Here is a 16150-nt window from a genome sequence, read left to right as displayed (position 1 = left end):
GGCCGAGCATTTACGTTTGTCATCACTAAATCATTGAGGGGCCCACAAATATCGCTTTTATCCCACTTTGGGTAAAAGGAACGGATAAATTTCGACTCAATATTTGCTTGCACTCACTCACCAAATCACACACAACACTAAGTTTTATAACACCAAGTTACTGGTGCGTTTACATATTATCAATGTGTAACCGATTCGCAAGATACAACTCACACATCTCGGTTTCAAGAATACAAGATATTATCATCTCACCAATCACTCGTGATAAATCCATGAAGTGATCCAAGTGATCGTGGGTTTAATCCAATGCTCAAAATCATATTCATAAGCACTCATGAACGTTGCAGCAAACCTTTACTATGTCTAATACACTTTAGACAATCTACAAACCAATTCATGACAGTCTTCATTCATACCTACTTCCAACATATGAACGACTGTGGACCATTCGAATAATTTGATTATTATGAAATAATTAATTATTCAGGAAGTCAAAACATGCAAAGTGAAACACAAGAATAATACTAATCCTATATGGTCTCAAACCTTTGAGTATAAATAAAACACCTTTTATTTATCACCATATCGATTACTCATTATCCATTGTTTAATGTTTCAACTTTATAACTCGAATCATAACCACAATTGTCCCATGCTCCAATCATGCACACTTTGGTTTCCTATGGTCCATACTTTGTGAAATAGATCAATTGAAACTTTTCAAATGCAACTCATTTCACAATCCCCAATCCTTAGTGTAAGAATACCAAATTCTTGCCACCTTTTAGAATATGTCAAATTCTAATATTTTATGCAATGATCCTCTTGTGAAGTCACAACACAAAAATACAATGACTCGGCCAACGAAATCACAAGGTACTCTATCAAAATTGTTGCAGAACAATTCTATAGATATGATGTCTCTCACTCAAGGTACATTCCTTGAACATCCTTTTGCATAAAATTTCCTAATCTAGACATAAAACCTTAATATCCAACTCCCAATATGGAAACATTTCCATATTTACCATATGACAACTCATTCTTAATGGAATCTTATCTATTCATAATAATGCCGATATGGTCCATTCAATACCATACTTCCAACTACTCACAAGCGACCAATCCTCAGCGAACTTTGGATTGTCCTTTGATAGTTGTTTAATTATCTTAGTCAAAACCGATTCTTGTCCTTTTTTCCTCTTAATGCGCTAGACATTTGGAAAAATTTTAGAATGGTCAAATATTATAGCACTTGCAATCGATCCTATACCCGAAGCGTATGGGACACGATGTATAATGTCTTACATTTAGATACGATGCTCTATCAATCTTCTGCCATAATATTTTATGTGTCACGTTCTTACAATTCGAACTATGAAGAGGGATACCGTAATCATAATTGAAATTTAAGAAGACACTATGTATCCTTTGACTAAATTTATTAAAATTTCTCAATCTGAGCTTTAGATTTTGAACGAAGTACAATATTCTCTCCCTTAATTATAGAAAAACAACTTTTCAACTCTTACAACTTTGCAAAGTATAACTCTTGTTTTCTATAATTAATATTGCTAACTTGCAATACTTACCATAATAATCATTCTCCCACTTACATGATGATTATTTCTTTACCAGCATAACACTTATGCTCCCACTAGCTTCGACATGTATTCAGAAATCAGCTGAACTTCTAGAAAACAATTTCTTAAGTTCATATTTCTAATACTAGTTGCTTCGATAAGACTTTATTTAAGCTTCTCAACCGCATACACTTTTCCTTGGACAACTCATATGTATATGTCTAAACGATTCTAGGACTCATATCAACAAGTCCAAAATGTTCAGACCCATTTGCCATTTCCCACAATTCGAACTATGAAGAGGTATGCCGTAATGATAGTTGAATTTGAGAAACCCAAATCACATAATGCTATCTTCAATGTCTCTCTTAGTGGTGTATACATTCCCATCCATGTGAATTCATCATAACCATAATCTCAAGATAATGTTAGTGACAAATCCAAACTCTTATGGATAGAACTTGTTCTTCTTAATTTCTTGCCATCAAGGGTCCCACCATTACTTCCAAGTTATTGAGCAGCTCACCCCTTCATTTCAATGTACTTTCCATTGAACAAGGTGTCTTGCCCCTATACAATCCACTGAGAACTCGTAGAACTCATGTATATAGAAAACTCAATTGGAATGGCACAGAAAACAAAATAGTGTCAACACGATAGGTTGTAAACCTCAAGTCGTGTGCTAGTGATGATTGATAAGGTTTATTCTTGATTTGTTCTTGAAACCTTTCAAGACTATTAAGACTCCCACTGAATCCTTGACATATAAGGTTCTCTTGTCAAGAAACATTTCTTGACAAACAAATATTCAAGAGTTAGTGTAGTTTTATCAATACAAAACATTTCACATGATTGGTCCTAGTTGGTCTTTGTCTTATCCAAGACATCACAACTTACCAATTTCAAATGTGCAAGAATAAGAAAACCTTTTCCCAAATTCCACATTTGATGAATGTTATAAACCTTCTTAAGACTTGTCACTCAATTCACAATCTTGGAGTATTACTCTAAGACTTGATATTGGAACGAAGTATGATTGACTTCTTGATTTAACCATTTCCACAATTCTCGATTCCTCTTTTTATACATACAAATTGTACTAAGATTCACTTAGAGGATCAATTGAGATAAGGTTCTTAATCATTAAGACTTATCATAAAACATAATAAAATGTACTCTCCCTTCTTCTTATAATAGAGAAACTTTTATATTTTGCCTACTTGATTCTTCTTATTCGTTCTGCTATTGATTGAAACTTTTTCAATCATTTCAAAATTACACTTAATCTCATAAGTATAATCATATTTACTTAACCTTAGTAAATCATGACGAATATCTTCGTTACTCTTGTGGTGGATTTGATCAACACAGAACTTTGTGTACTCGATCTCCTAGTCCTACACTTGACACTTTGTCAAAAAATTTGTCTAAATTTCCAAATATGAAATTTCTCATTCATCATGCAATCAAGTTGTATGATTCCAAGTTTCTATCCAATTGAAACTTGGGCAATGAGAAACTTTCCCTATTTGGTAAATTCTTGACCTTTCCAAAAATAATACAATTAAGAATCGGGATATATACAGTAAAGTCCCAATATTTTCATCGATTTGACAAGAAAGTCCTAAACTTTATTTTTTTGACAGTAAAGTCCAAATTACCGGCAGTTTTTGACACTTTTACCTTTTTTTCCCGGTTAGCTGGTAATTAGAACTTTTTTGTCAACAAAATAAAGTTTAGGACTTTCTTGTCAAATCGTCAATTAGGACTTTACTGTCAAAAAAATAAAGTTTAGAACTTTTTTGTCAAATCGTTGAAAATATTGGGACTTTAGTGTATATATAATTTTTTTGGTTAGAAATTTAATGGTATGATACTCTTTAAGCATAAGAGTTATTGAAATCTTCTCTAATCAGCTAGATCCTATTGAAATCCTTTACGTTTGCTTCTTGATAAATTGTTTTTTTAATCTCAACAAACAGACATTGAAAAAAATTGAGATAATCAAGAAAGAAAGAAAGAACCAGGGTTGTGTTGGCTTTTTGTAGTCTCAAAAATGGAGAAATTAGAAACCTAAAAAAACGAAATTGCCCTGGCTTTATACAAACACAAACAACATATGTCTAGTCAAAAGGGTGTGAATGTGGAGAAAGGAAAGAATGGCAATTTCGTTTTTTTTTTTTTTTTTGGTTTCTTATTTCTCCATTTTTGGAGTTGCAAAAAGTCAACACTACCCTGGTTCTTTCTTTCTTTCTTTCTTGATTATCTCAATTTTTTTCAATGTCGGTTTCTTGAGATTAAAAAAACGATTTAACAAGAAGCAAAACGTTAAGGATTTCAATATGATCTAGCAGATTAGTGAAGGTTTCAATAACTCTTATGCTTAAAGAGTATCATACCATTAAATTTCTAACCAAAAAAAGTTATATATACACTAAAGTCCCAATATTTTCAACGATTTGACAAAAAAGTCCTAAACTTTATTTTTTTGACAGTAAAGTCCTAATTGACGATTTGACAAGAAAGTCCTAAACTTTATTTTTTTGACAAAAAAATCCTAATTACCAGATAACCGGGAAAAAAGGGTAAAAGTGTCAAAAACTGCCGGTAATTTGGACTTTACTGTCAAAAAAATAAAGTTTAGGACTTTCTTTTCAAATCGATGAAAATATTGGGACTTTACTGTATATATCCCTTAAGAATCAAATCCATTATTGCTAATAATAGAAACTTACAAACATCAATTTTTTATACACGCCATTGCAAGGATAAATAAATAATATAAAATCAAAATTTATTTTATTGCGGAAATTTTTTTCCTTACAATGCAATTTAATTGAAAAACTATGTTAATACATATTTCTTAGCAATCTTATTCTAACTCCAAGTAGTAGCTCAAGATTCTAATCTTCAAATAATGCGATCGAAATCCATTTCTTTATGATTAGATTCTGCTCACTTCTTGCTTTAAGCTTCCTCTCTTTTCTTTGATCCTACAAAACATCGAAATGTAATCTTATCATATTATGTATTAAGAATCTAGAATAGGAACTTAAAAGAGTTAGTTAATGGATTTTACCTAAAGTAGAGCCATACGTTTTGACTCTCCCATCTCTTAGATCTCTTAGGTAAATAGGGCAGCTTCGTCTCCAATGCCCCTTCTCTTGGCAATAAAAGCAAATTGACTCTTTTGGAACAACACACGGAACTACTTCTGACTTTGCCATTCTCTTATTATCAAACTTTTCGATCATGGCATGCCTCTCGTTGCCATTGCCTATATCCATAGAGGTCTGGAAGGCAGATTCACCAATCAACTTTGCTTTTTCAGTGCGCCAAATCATTGTTGATTCAGCAGCAATAAGCATATAGGTGAGATCGATGAGGGTTACGTCGTGGTTCATCATATAGTACTCTCTTACGAACTCACTATATGAGTCAGGAAGTGACTGAAGGACCCAGTCCACAGCCCGCTCCTCACAGACAACAGATCCCAGCATTCTTAACCTATCAATGTGTGACTTCATCTCTAGGACGTGTGCACACACTGACTTTCCTTCTTCATGTTTACTTGCCAAAAGGACTTGAGTGAGTTTGAACTTTTCAATCTTTTGAACTTGTGGGTTAGGGAGAATAATAGGAGGAGGTGGAGGAAGTGAAGCATGATCTCTTGTTCCCCGATCGAATCGTGGAATATCATCTTCATGTGAAAAGCTTGTTCCACGGGATTTGGGAAGACCATAGTTGTCATACTTTGACATCTACAAAACGAGAGAAAAATTCAAGTTAGTTGATTGATTGAATCCTTAATAAATCACCCAAATGAGATATTAAGGCTAGGACCCAATACAATACTCTACAATTTGGGAGAGGGATGCCGTAACCCAAATTGCAGAACATTTGAAGGTAAGTGAATGATGATTCACTAATTTCCACCATGAAAAACGAAAAAGAAATTTAAGTTTTAAATCTATTGAAAATTCCTAGATCTTTTGAGATTCATTGAACTTTTCAATGACATGTTTAAATCTCTATATGCCCCTCGATTTGTGACTGGGATGCCGAGGATCACAAAACAGGGTGTGAATAACCATGCAAACTTACATGGCGCCCCCAATGTTATAGTCACCTATTCGATGTGCCGGTTAACCACACACGCTCCACCGAACTATGAAAAACAATGAGTCACCCTTTGCTACTTTTGCTTAGAACCATTTAGTGTGCCGGTTAAACACACGCGCTCCACTAACATCTTCGCAAGGGCACAAAGTGTAATTTCATGGAATTGCATCAATTCACTTTTGCCTAAAGTAACTAAGATTGGGAATTTTGTAAAAACATTTAGTTACTTTATACTTCATTATACTTTTAATGGAAAGGTTTTGCCCTATCCTACCTGTTCGGCTAGACCCTCCACCAATCAAGGAAGTGGTGGGTGAGACTGGACACCCATTAAACGACCATTTTATAGGCCATAACCTTATACCCCCCTTATAGATCGGCTTCGTGATTGAGGCCTACTAACAATAAGACTAGCATTTTAGTTATACATATATAATATTAGACTTTCAATGTTATATATATAGTATAAGGGTGTATTTTACACTTTTAAAATACTAGGTGGTTTAATTTTATAAATTACACTTTTAATTTAATTAAATATAAACCATATCATTATGGATTTAGTAACTCTCTTTTAATTATACACTTAATTAATTTAATAAAACCATAAGGGTGTAATTTGAACTTTTCAAAATTAGGGTTTTAGAATTTAGACTTTTTCAAAATTAAACCTTTTAATCAAACAATTTAAATTCCAAAACTTGAGGGCAAGTTTTGAAACTTTTCAAAATATTTAGGTTTTAATCTCACTTTAAAATTTTTGAATTTAAGACTATTTAAATTAAAATTTTAAATATTAAAACTCTTGATTTAATAATTATCTTGAATTAAACTATTAATTTAAATTATTAAATCATAAGGGATTATCTAAATCATAAAGGATAATTACCAATTAAACAATTAATTTATCCTAATCCTTTTAATCCCTCTATATATCGAAAATCATGGGATAGGATAATTCAAAATCTTTAATTACCATATATTACCATTAAAGGATAATTACAAGATATAGGATAATCCAAATCCCTAAAATTTAGGACCTTATCTTGGGGAGGAGGCTAATTTCGAAAATCATAGGGTTTTGCAAACCCTAGATTTCGAAATCTTGAGGCTTAAGGAAAGGATTTGAAAACCCTTTCAAATTTTCGCAAATTAGGGTATAGAAACCCTAATCTCGAAATTACTTGCCTCCTAGGGTTTATTGGCAATAAACCCTAATATGTCAAGTCCATACAATTGTATAATGCTAATTGAAAACAAAAACCAATGGCTCTGATACGACTGATGAGTTTTGTACAAACAATCTTATGTGTGCATGCAACCCTAGAATTGGATCTATGTTTTCACTATTAGATACACAACATTATGAACACTTGAAGAACCCTAAAAGGCTTCTAGGAATTTCGAAATCCACAAGGAAAGATGAAATACATACCTCTTTTTGTTATATTGTAATAACAACTTAAATCTTGAATCTTCTTGTCTTTGAAAGCAAGTACCACAAGTGTAGTACCTCTAATGGCTCACAAACACCAAGAGCAAATGGAGAGGTAATAGAGAGAGGGAAGAGGTGTGAAATTCGTCCCTAGGAACCCTAGACAAGGCATGGACGAATATCATTAGCCAAGGGGTCTTTATATAGGTGTAGGGATTAGGGTTTCAGTCCTTATCCTTATCTAGTTGCTTTCCCACCAAGCAATCATAAGATAAGCCTTGAAATCCCTTATCCTTTATCCTTTGGACAATTTCAAGGATCCTTATCTCCTTGAATTCATTCAACCCATATTTAGGATAACCATTACCATATTTTGTAACTATCACATAATTACAATTCAGCCCCTCTAGTTTAATTAATTACACTCGATCATAAAATTAATTCCTAATTAATTATTGACCAATATTAATTAAACAAATATGATTTCTCCTTTAATATATTATTCTTATAACATATTAATAAATCATAATAACCTCTTTCTCTATTATTTCTCCAGTCAAGTTGCTCTGGTGAAGGCAACCCAAAAGGACCATGCACAATCGGGTCAAGTACTTGACAAATATGGTTACGGGCTTAGACACTAATCCAACAATATTATGGTTTGGGGCCTTAGGTTAAGGCCTATGTGATGGGATTGGGCCCAATTGGAAATTGAGCCATATATTGGGCCTTGTGGAAGTGTTGATCTTTTGGGCTAAGGTTAAGGTAGTGTTCAATTTGGGACAAGAGTTTGAGAGGGGTAGAATGGTCTTTTACCCCTAGTGAGGACTTATGGTTAGGTCATGAGAATCATGGACTTATCTAATTTGCATGATGATATGTAGCTTGGGGAGTCGAGAAATCAGTAGTTCAGAGATCTGCCAGCTAGCAGGCAGAGGTTTATTCGTGGGATTCTGCAGTCAGCTTCTGAGGTCAGCTTTCTCCTATAGGAACGGGTCAAAGGTACCAATGTCGACTCATTTATGTATGTAGTAGGTTTCTGGACTTCGGTCCGATTTCGGGCAAGCCCGAGGAATATTTGTATGCCTGATGTCTTCGTGATTCTTGCATGTGTCTGTTTATATGTTTTCGGACTTCGGTCTGATACCGGGGAAAGCCCGAGGAATGTTTAGCTTATATGTTATGTGTATATGTTCCGGGCTTCGGTCCGATGTCGGGGCAAGCCTGACGAATGTTTATATGTATGTTTTCGAACTACGGTCGATGTCGGGTGGTACCCAATGAAGGAATGCATGTTTAGTTATACTTGTTGTCTTTGTGATACTTGTATGTGCCTGGTAGGGAGGTGAGTGTGGGCGGGGTGTCGTATCTCATCGCTAGCTGAGTGTGGACGTGGTTCCATATCTCATTATTAGCAGAGTAAGGGTGGGGCCCATGATAGGAGAGGCCATAGGACGAGAATATATATTATTATGTATGATTCTTTATGTACTAGCATGATTATATGTTATCGTTTGTATGTGTATAGCACGCAGGGGCCAGAGACACGTGGCGCCTGGTAGAAACAGATTTGTTTACCGAGCGGGGCTTGGTGTCGGACATTGTTCGATGACGGGCGGGGCCCGAGGAAGGGGCGGGGGCCCAGTTTATATGCTTATGTGTATGGTATGTGGTAGTCTGGGGAGACTCACTAAGCTTCGTGCTTACAGTTTCAGTATTGGTTTCACGTACTTCCGATAGCAATGGGAAGTGCTCGGGAAGATTGCAGTGCACACACCATATGTTCAGCCTGGGATTTTCATACTCTGATGTTGTTGACAAATGTTATGATATTTTCAGATACCCTACTTATGTTTTATGAGATAATTTGGTTTATTATGGTTTTTTATTTATAATTTAAAATGAAATTTTTGGACTGTATTTTTTTGATGTTTCACAGCACGTTTTGGCTTGGGCTTGTGTCTATTTTAGCCACGTGGCTTAAGAAGTTAGACTATGATTAAATGATGCTATCTACCCATTTTATGGCGCGGTCCACATGGCCTTTTCCTACACTTTGAAAATTTTAGCCGTTCTCCATTTTTCTTTCTTATTTTTCTTCTCGTCTTCTAACAACCATAGATTCTTCATATGATATCAGATTTCGATGAATCTTATATCCGTAGAAAGTTAGTAAAGTGTGTTGCTACTTCTCTTCAAACATCTTTGGCTGAATATGTACAAATATTGAGTTATTAACTCATGAACATAGGTTTATACTCGTTTTTTGTAAACTTTATGTTTTAACTTGACTTTTTTAAATGATCATAACTACTTCATAATGATTCTAATTTTCTTGAATCGTTTTATGTTTTTGTTGACATAATGTTTATAACATTCTTTTTATAGACTTTTCTGAATCATTCTAGATCTATAGCTATTAACCTCTAAAGTTAGTACCTTGGAATTTTGAAATAACCCATAACTTATGAATGAATTGTCTTTTAACTTTGCAAGCTCATAATTTGCTCATTGTTTTACCAATTAAATTGAGTCATTTTACATTGTTTAGTATTATACGTCCTCTTTCCATTTCAACCCGGTTTGTTCCTTAACACCTACGTTTGGTTAGCCTCCTAGAGCTCCAAATTTACTACTTTCATTATTTCATTTATACTTTAATTTTTCATAATTCTTCTCATTTTACCCTCATTTCCGTGAAACTCCTTTCTAATAAATTATATGACTTATAATAACATATATAAAGGTAATAACAATCATACTTTCTTATTTTTGTCACTTTTGCACTTAGCTAACCAATAGACTACTTTTCTTCTATCTTCGCTTTTGGCTCCTTGGCCCTAGGTCTAGGGAAATGAACATATATGAAGGGAGGATTTTAAAAAAGATTTTAAAGTTTGTTAAAATTCGAGTTTGAGTAGCTCTTTAAAAACCTCGCTTATAAACTTGTTTAGAAGATATTTTTTGACATGCCGAATATAACAATTAAAAAAACTCGAATTGTGTCGTATCAAAAAGAACCTTCGTATGTCGTCTTCGTCCTGCTAGTTTTTAACAAGTCTTTCACAATAATATTAGTTAAAAATGAACAAAAATAACAAACTTTATCAGTATTGGTAAATCTCAGTCCAAGTTTAAAGTTTCAAATAATCGAACTTGCATCTTCATACGGTTTGATAATCCAAAATAATACATCCAATGTATGGAACCAATACTATATAAATGAGAATCAACAATAATTAGTAAAGAAATATTGATATTAAGACAAAATCACCAAGATTTTTGTATAAAGCCAAAAGCATGAAGACCATTGGCTGAGTCAAAAGATACAAAAATCATATATGATATTTACGGTCCAAAGAAAATGGAGAAATACAAGCGTTTAAGGCCTGATTTTGATGAAATCGAATTTTGAGTGATTAATGGTCTTAAATCCCTGCCACCGCCTATAACGCGAAATGGAAGGTCGTGATGATATCGTGCCGATGAGATTGTGGAATGTGGATCACACGATCACACGAGGAAGCCGCACAGTATATGTGGAGGAGTCTATGTGTTGAGTTCAGCGAAATTTGGTGCTTGATTGAAGTTGTGTGGCTGTCTTAGCGCAGAAGAAATGTAGTATTAACTATATAGAAAATTTATGTGAAATAATTACCATTTTCGAACACTTGTTAGATCGATTTAGAAAGTTTGAAGTACGGATTTTGAGCACCTTATAAGAGTACATTAATAAAGGAAAGATGGAATATGCATATATAGATACCAAAATTTGAATGATGTTCTTCATTGCTATGTTAATGGTGAAACTAATGTTGGCTATTATACAATTTGGAGACAGCTTTACAAATACTTAGGTTTCATGGTGATTTCTACTGTACAAAATTACGTTATATGTTAGCGAATAGAATGCAAAATTCTTGGTCATAATGAGCAGACCAGGCCAGAAGCGACATGAATGAAGACATCCTCACGACATGGAATTGTGAGGCCACCCATTGGATGATCATAACCAAATTCTTCCTCTGATTGACGTAACAGATCTTGGAATGAAGGCTGGTCTAATAACGATAAAGGAACAACAAATCGTCTTTTTTCTTGATCACCAACATAAACTGCTAAATGTCCTTTGGGGATGATGTCTACCGATGATGATGATGAGCGGCTTCCATTGGAGAATGATCGACCGAGAACTTTTTTGGCCTGAATGATTCGAGGCATACGAATGGCCATTTTTATATGAAGGCTACGGTCTCTTTCTTCTAAAAGGATTTCTTTTATGTGAAAGATGTTGTGATCGATTTTGGGAGGATGAGTTGTGCTTCATATCAGCCCAATTGTATCCATTTTATAGGTGTATGAAGATTTTAATGAAGATCGAATAATAGTAGGAATTTCAAAGAAGAGATGGTGACACATTCTACCAAAAAGAAAAATCACATGGTTTTGTCTTCCAACTTGTTATTGGTCCCAAAGAATTATATATGTACAATGAAGTATGCCACAAAATTTCAGTAACGCTGAGTGGCCAAGCTTAAGCTACACTATGGGCCCATTTACAAGTGAGTCTTATGGACACACATCATTATTTCTCACATGGCCATGTTTGTCAAAAATATCAGAAGGTTAGGCATCTTTTTTTCAAGTGCAACAAGTCCACGATTTCAGGTCCTGAAATCAACAAAGCATCCAAAAAGAAATTAATGCTCATATCTAATCTGATATATGAATTAAACACATAGTACGCACTTAAATATTTTGCTTTTCCCTCCTGAAGAAAATCAGAGATATATCTTCAGAAGGTTGTTCTGTTATAAATGTTCGATACAAAAGGATCCGTTATTTGACTTTAACTGGTAACCGATTGGCTGTTTGCTTTTCCGTAACTCTGATATCAACTAAGTAAGTGACCCATTGTGTTTTTATATTAGAAAGACCCCACAATATATATATATATATATATATATATATATATATATATATATATATATATATATATATATATATATATATATATATATATATATATATATATATATATATATATATATTGTGGGGTCTTTCTAACTATTTTGGTAGGTTGTCAGTGATTGTCATGTTGCTTGAGTAATTAAGATTTGTAGCGGAATAAATCTATTGGGAAGAAAGTAGGATGTTATGATGTTTAGGATGTTCCAAGAGGGGTCTCTGTTGGAATTCTTTTGTGATTATAATATTTGAAACTCAATGCCTTGCCTTTTTCCATAGTTTTCATGATATCTATACAAGAGTTGTAGCTGGACTTTATATTGAAACCTTCCTAATTAGTAATATGGTCATAATCTATTAAAAATATGCCTAATAGTTTGCCATCAGAAGCAGCTAAATACCATGATGTTCTCTATGTGAGTTCTTTTGTTTAAACTTCTGAGCTTCCACAAGAAAGACATAAGCAGGCCTTTTACAAAGTCGTTCCCTTTATCGAACTACTGATCATTGGTCATCAGCCGATTTCTCTTCACCAATCAGTCCCTATAATAGGTTAGAGTAAAAGAACAATAACTGATAGCTCTTGGGTTGGTGGTGTTGAAGAAACAACTGATCCAGGCCTTAAAGCTATAGTGACATTCAGTATACGGAGAAAGATGAGGCATACACACTTTTTTTTTGAACAGATTGAAAATACAAGCTAAAGAACAAAAGAAAGTAAGTGGTTCTGGTGGGCTTAGAGGATATTGATAAAGAAAGCCCTAATGGCATAACATGAACACCATACGTTTGAACTATGCTCGTCATTAATGTATTATTGCTGAAACTAAATTTTGTTATCATACAGTTAATTTGGAGACCACATTACTCCCTCTGATTTACAAGTAATTAATCCTCATGGTAATTTTGACTGTACAAAACTGTTAGCAAATTCACGATGCATGCCTAGCTCTTCATCATAACGAGCAAAGGCGGCAAGCAACATCAACAAACACTTCCTCACGACATGGAATTGTGAGGCCACCCATTGGATGATCATATCCAAATTCTTCCTCTGCTTGATGTAGCAAGTCTTGGAATGAAGGCTGGTTTAATAATGATAAAGGAACAACAAATCGTCTTTTCTCTTGATCACCAACATAAACTGCAAAATGTCCTTTAGGGATGATGTCTGTAGATGATGATGGACGGCTTCCATTGGACAATGATCGACCAAGAACTTTCTTTGCTTGAATGATCCGAGGCATACGAATAGCCATGTATATATGAAGGGTACGGTCACTTAATTTGTTTTGGTGAAGAAATGCAATATGAAAGGATTTCGTTTTTGTGACAGGTGCTGTGGAGGAGTTGTGCTTGATATCAGCACAATTGGATGCATTATATAGGTGTAAGAAGATTTCAATAAGATTGGGTAATAGTAGGAATTTTAGCGAAGAGATTGTGACACATTCTTGCAAAATGCAAGATCACATGCTTTTGTCTTCCAAGTTGTTATTGGACCCAAAGGATTAGACGTTGAATGAAGTATGCCACATATTTTCTGCAATGTAAGTGGAAAAGAGTGAACAAAACTATGGCCCATATGTATATTGGATTCTGAAGGACATGCACCATTATTATTCACATGGATATGTTCCATTAAAAAACGTAACATTTTGCATCTTTATAATTTATTTATTTTTTGAAGTACAACCATTCCACCATTTTAGGTGGTGAATGTTGAACACTATCAATAATGAAAAGGGAGCAAATCTAATTAGGCATATGAATTAACCAGCTAGTAATATGCTTTTGAAGAAAATGTTCCACTCTAACTAAATGGGAATAGAGAGTGTCATGGGATGTGGTTATGGGGGATTGGCCATTCAAGAAGAAAATGTTGTTTCTTTCATCTAACCCGAAAAAGGGAGAGCTGTTTGAACGTTCTTTCTTTCTTTCTTTCTTTCTTTTTTTCTTTTTCTTTTTTTTGTAGATTTATAACAGAATGAAAAATTTTAATCTTAATTTGGTAGCTTGGGTTAAAAATCATGTTATCTCTCAAAAGTCCATGTAACTATTATAGCTTGCATATTTTTTAACCCATTTCGGTATGTATATCTATGTATTTATACATACCCGACCCATTAATGTTGACATTCGGCCTATGTATGTCGTACAATTATATATTCTTTTTCTTTAATGAGAATTGGGATTGATGTGGAAACAATGTTTTAATATACTATCAAATTTGTAACAGATTTATCCTGATTATCTCACCTCAGCCTACAATCTATATCTTCTTTCTTTTTTTCCTGTTAGTCTTCATTCTCAATACAACCATAGTCACCGCCTTATCTTCTCACCGATGGTTGCCACCCGCCAGAACTCAGACAAGCCGTTCGACGTTACCAACGTCAATGCATATGTTCCTCTTTATCCTTGGTCTAGACGAACTCAATTACTACGCGTGTCTTAAACTTTTTGAGACCCACCGCATCATTTTTAGCATCGTTGATCATCTCTTGACCATCCCGACAGAACCCCGCAGAGCAAAGAAAAAATTTGACTCTCTTGTCAAGTTTTAGATTTATGTTGAAAGACGGGAAAGGTATTCATATTGGGAACGTGAACGTTTTAATATTGAAAAATCTCAAAATTTTGATCTTCTCTTTCTCAATATACCAACTTGCACTTTAGTCGATAGATGTTGAGTTTGGTACCTTTTGACGAAGGACGTTGTAATTGATATCCGAATTTGGTTTCCCTCCGGACTCTTTTATTATGAGGTTGTTATATCATAGTTATTAATTTTTTGGCTTTCCAACCGAGTGTGTGGACAAGGAGTATTCAGCCTTCGATTTGCCTAGCTAACTATAAGTTTGAAATCAATATATAGTTTTTGAAACGATTTATTGAAGATGTAGATAATAACATGTGTCGAAATTTCACGGCTTGAGGGACCACTCACGTCCTCCCATGCCTTGCTTAAGTTTGAGGGTGAGTGTCCGCTTACAACATGTTTTGGCTTGGGCTTGTGTCTAACACAACCACGTGGCTTGTGAATTTATACTATGATTAAATGATGGTATTTACCCATTTTGTGTTGTGGCCCACATAGCCTTTCTCCAACAATTAGAAAAATTTAGCCGTTGTCCATCTTTCTTTCTTATTTTTCTTCCCATCTTGTAACAACCATAGATTCTTCGTATGATATCTGACTCTTATATCCGTGGAAAGTTAGTAAAGTGTGTTGCAACTTATCTTCAGACATCTTTGGCTGAATATGTACCAATATTGAGTTGTTAATTCGAAAACATAGGTTAATACTCATTTTCTATAAATTTTATGTTTTAACTTCACTTTTTTAAATTATCGTAACTATATTTTTATTCTGACTTTCTTGAATCATTTTTGTATGTTCTGTTGACACAATGTTTATAACTTTCGTTTTATAGATATTTCTGAATCATTCTAGCTCTATACCTATTAATCTCTAAAGTTAATACCTTGGAATTTTGAAAAAAAAACATAACTTATGAATGAATTGTCTTTCAACTTTGCATGCTCATAATTTGCTCATTGTTTGGCCAATTAAGTTGATTCATTTTACATTGTTTAGTCTTATACGTCCTCTTTCCATTTCAACCTTGTTTGTTCCTTAACACCTTCGTTTGGTTAGCCTCCCATAGCTCCAAATTTACTACTTTCATTATTTCATGTAAATTTTAATTTTTCACAATTCTTCTCATTTTATCCTCATTTCCATGAAACTCATTTCTAATAAATTATATGACTTATAATAACATATATGAAGGTAGTAACAATCATACTTTCTTATTATTGTCCCTTTTGACCTAATTACACTTTTTGTAGTATTACACATATATAAGACTAGCATTTTCATTCCATTTCATATCAACCATTTATGACAGCAGTAGTACATAACCTTATTTTTGGTGCAATAGGGTTTTTTCTTGGTGCGGTGGTAGCCTAAAACCTTTTGGTGCGATAGGGTTTTTTTTGGTACGCTTGTAGCTAAAACCGTACTAGTAAAAGAATT

The 16150-nt window shown here is 34.0% G+C and overlaps 2 protein-coding genes across 2 annotated transcripts; both read right to left on the bottom strand.

The window, feature by feature from the left end:
* Window positions 1-10903: 10903 nt before the first annotated feature.
* Window positions 10904-11475, bottom strand: LOC145102312 (auxin-responsive protein SAUR21-like). Its single transcript, XM_079039695.1, has one exon. The coding sequence runs from the start codon at window positions 11371-11373 to the stop codon at window positions 11065-11067; it is 309 nt and encodes a 102-aa protein (XP_078895821.1). The 5' UTR covers window positions 11374-11475; the 3' UTR covers window positions 10904-11064.
* Window positions 11476-12896: 1421 nt separating this feature from the next.
* LOC145102311 (auxin-induced protein X15-like) lies at window positions 12897-13485 on the bottom strand. Its single transcript, XM_079039694.1, has one exon. It carries the CDS (start codon window positions 13365-13367, stop codon window positions 13065-13067), a length of 303 nt encoding a protein of 100 aa, XP_078895820.1. The 5' UTR covers window positions 13368-13485; the 3' UTR covers window positions 12897-13064.
* Between the last annotated feature and the right edge of the window lie 2665 nt (window positions 13486-16150).

This window comes from Lactuca serriola, chromosome 4, assembly GCF_051521515.1.
Source record: "Lactuca serriola cultivar US96UC23 chromosome 4, Lser_US96UC23_V15, whole genome shotgun sequence".
Classification (NCBI taxonomy): Eukaryota; Viridiplantae; Streptophyta; class Magnoliopsida; order Asterales; family Asteraceae; genus Lactuca; species Lactuca serriola.
Note: the sequence above shows the minus strand (reverse complement) of the source record. Positions and strands in the feature narration are given on the sequence as shown.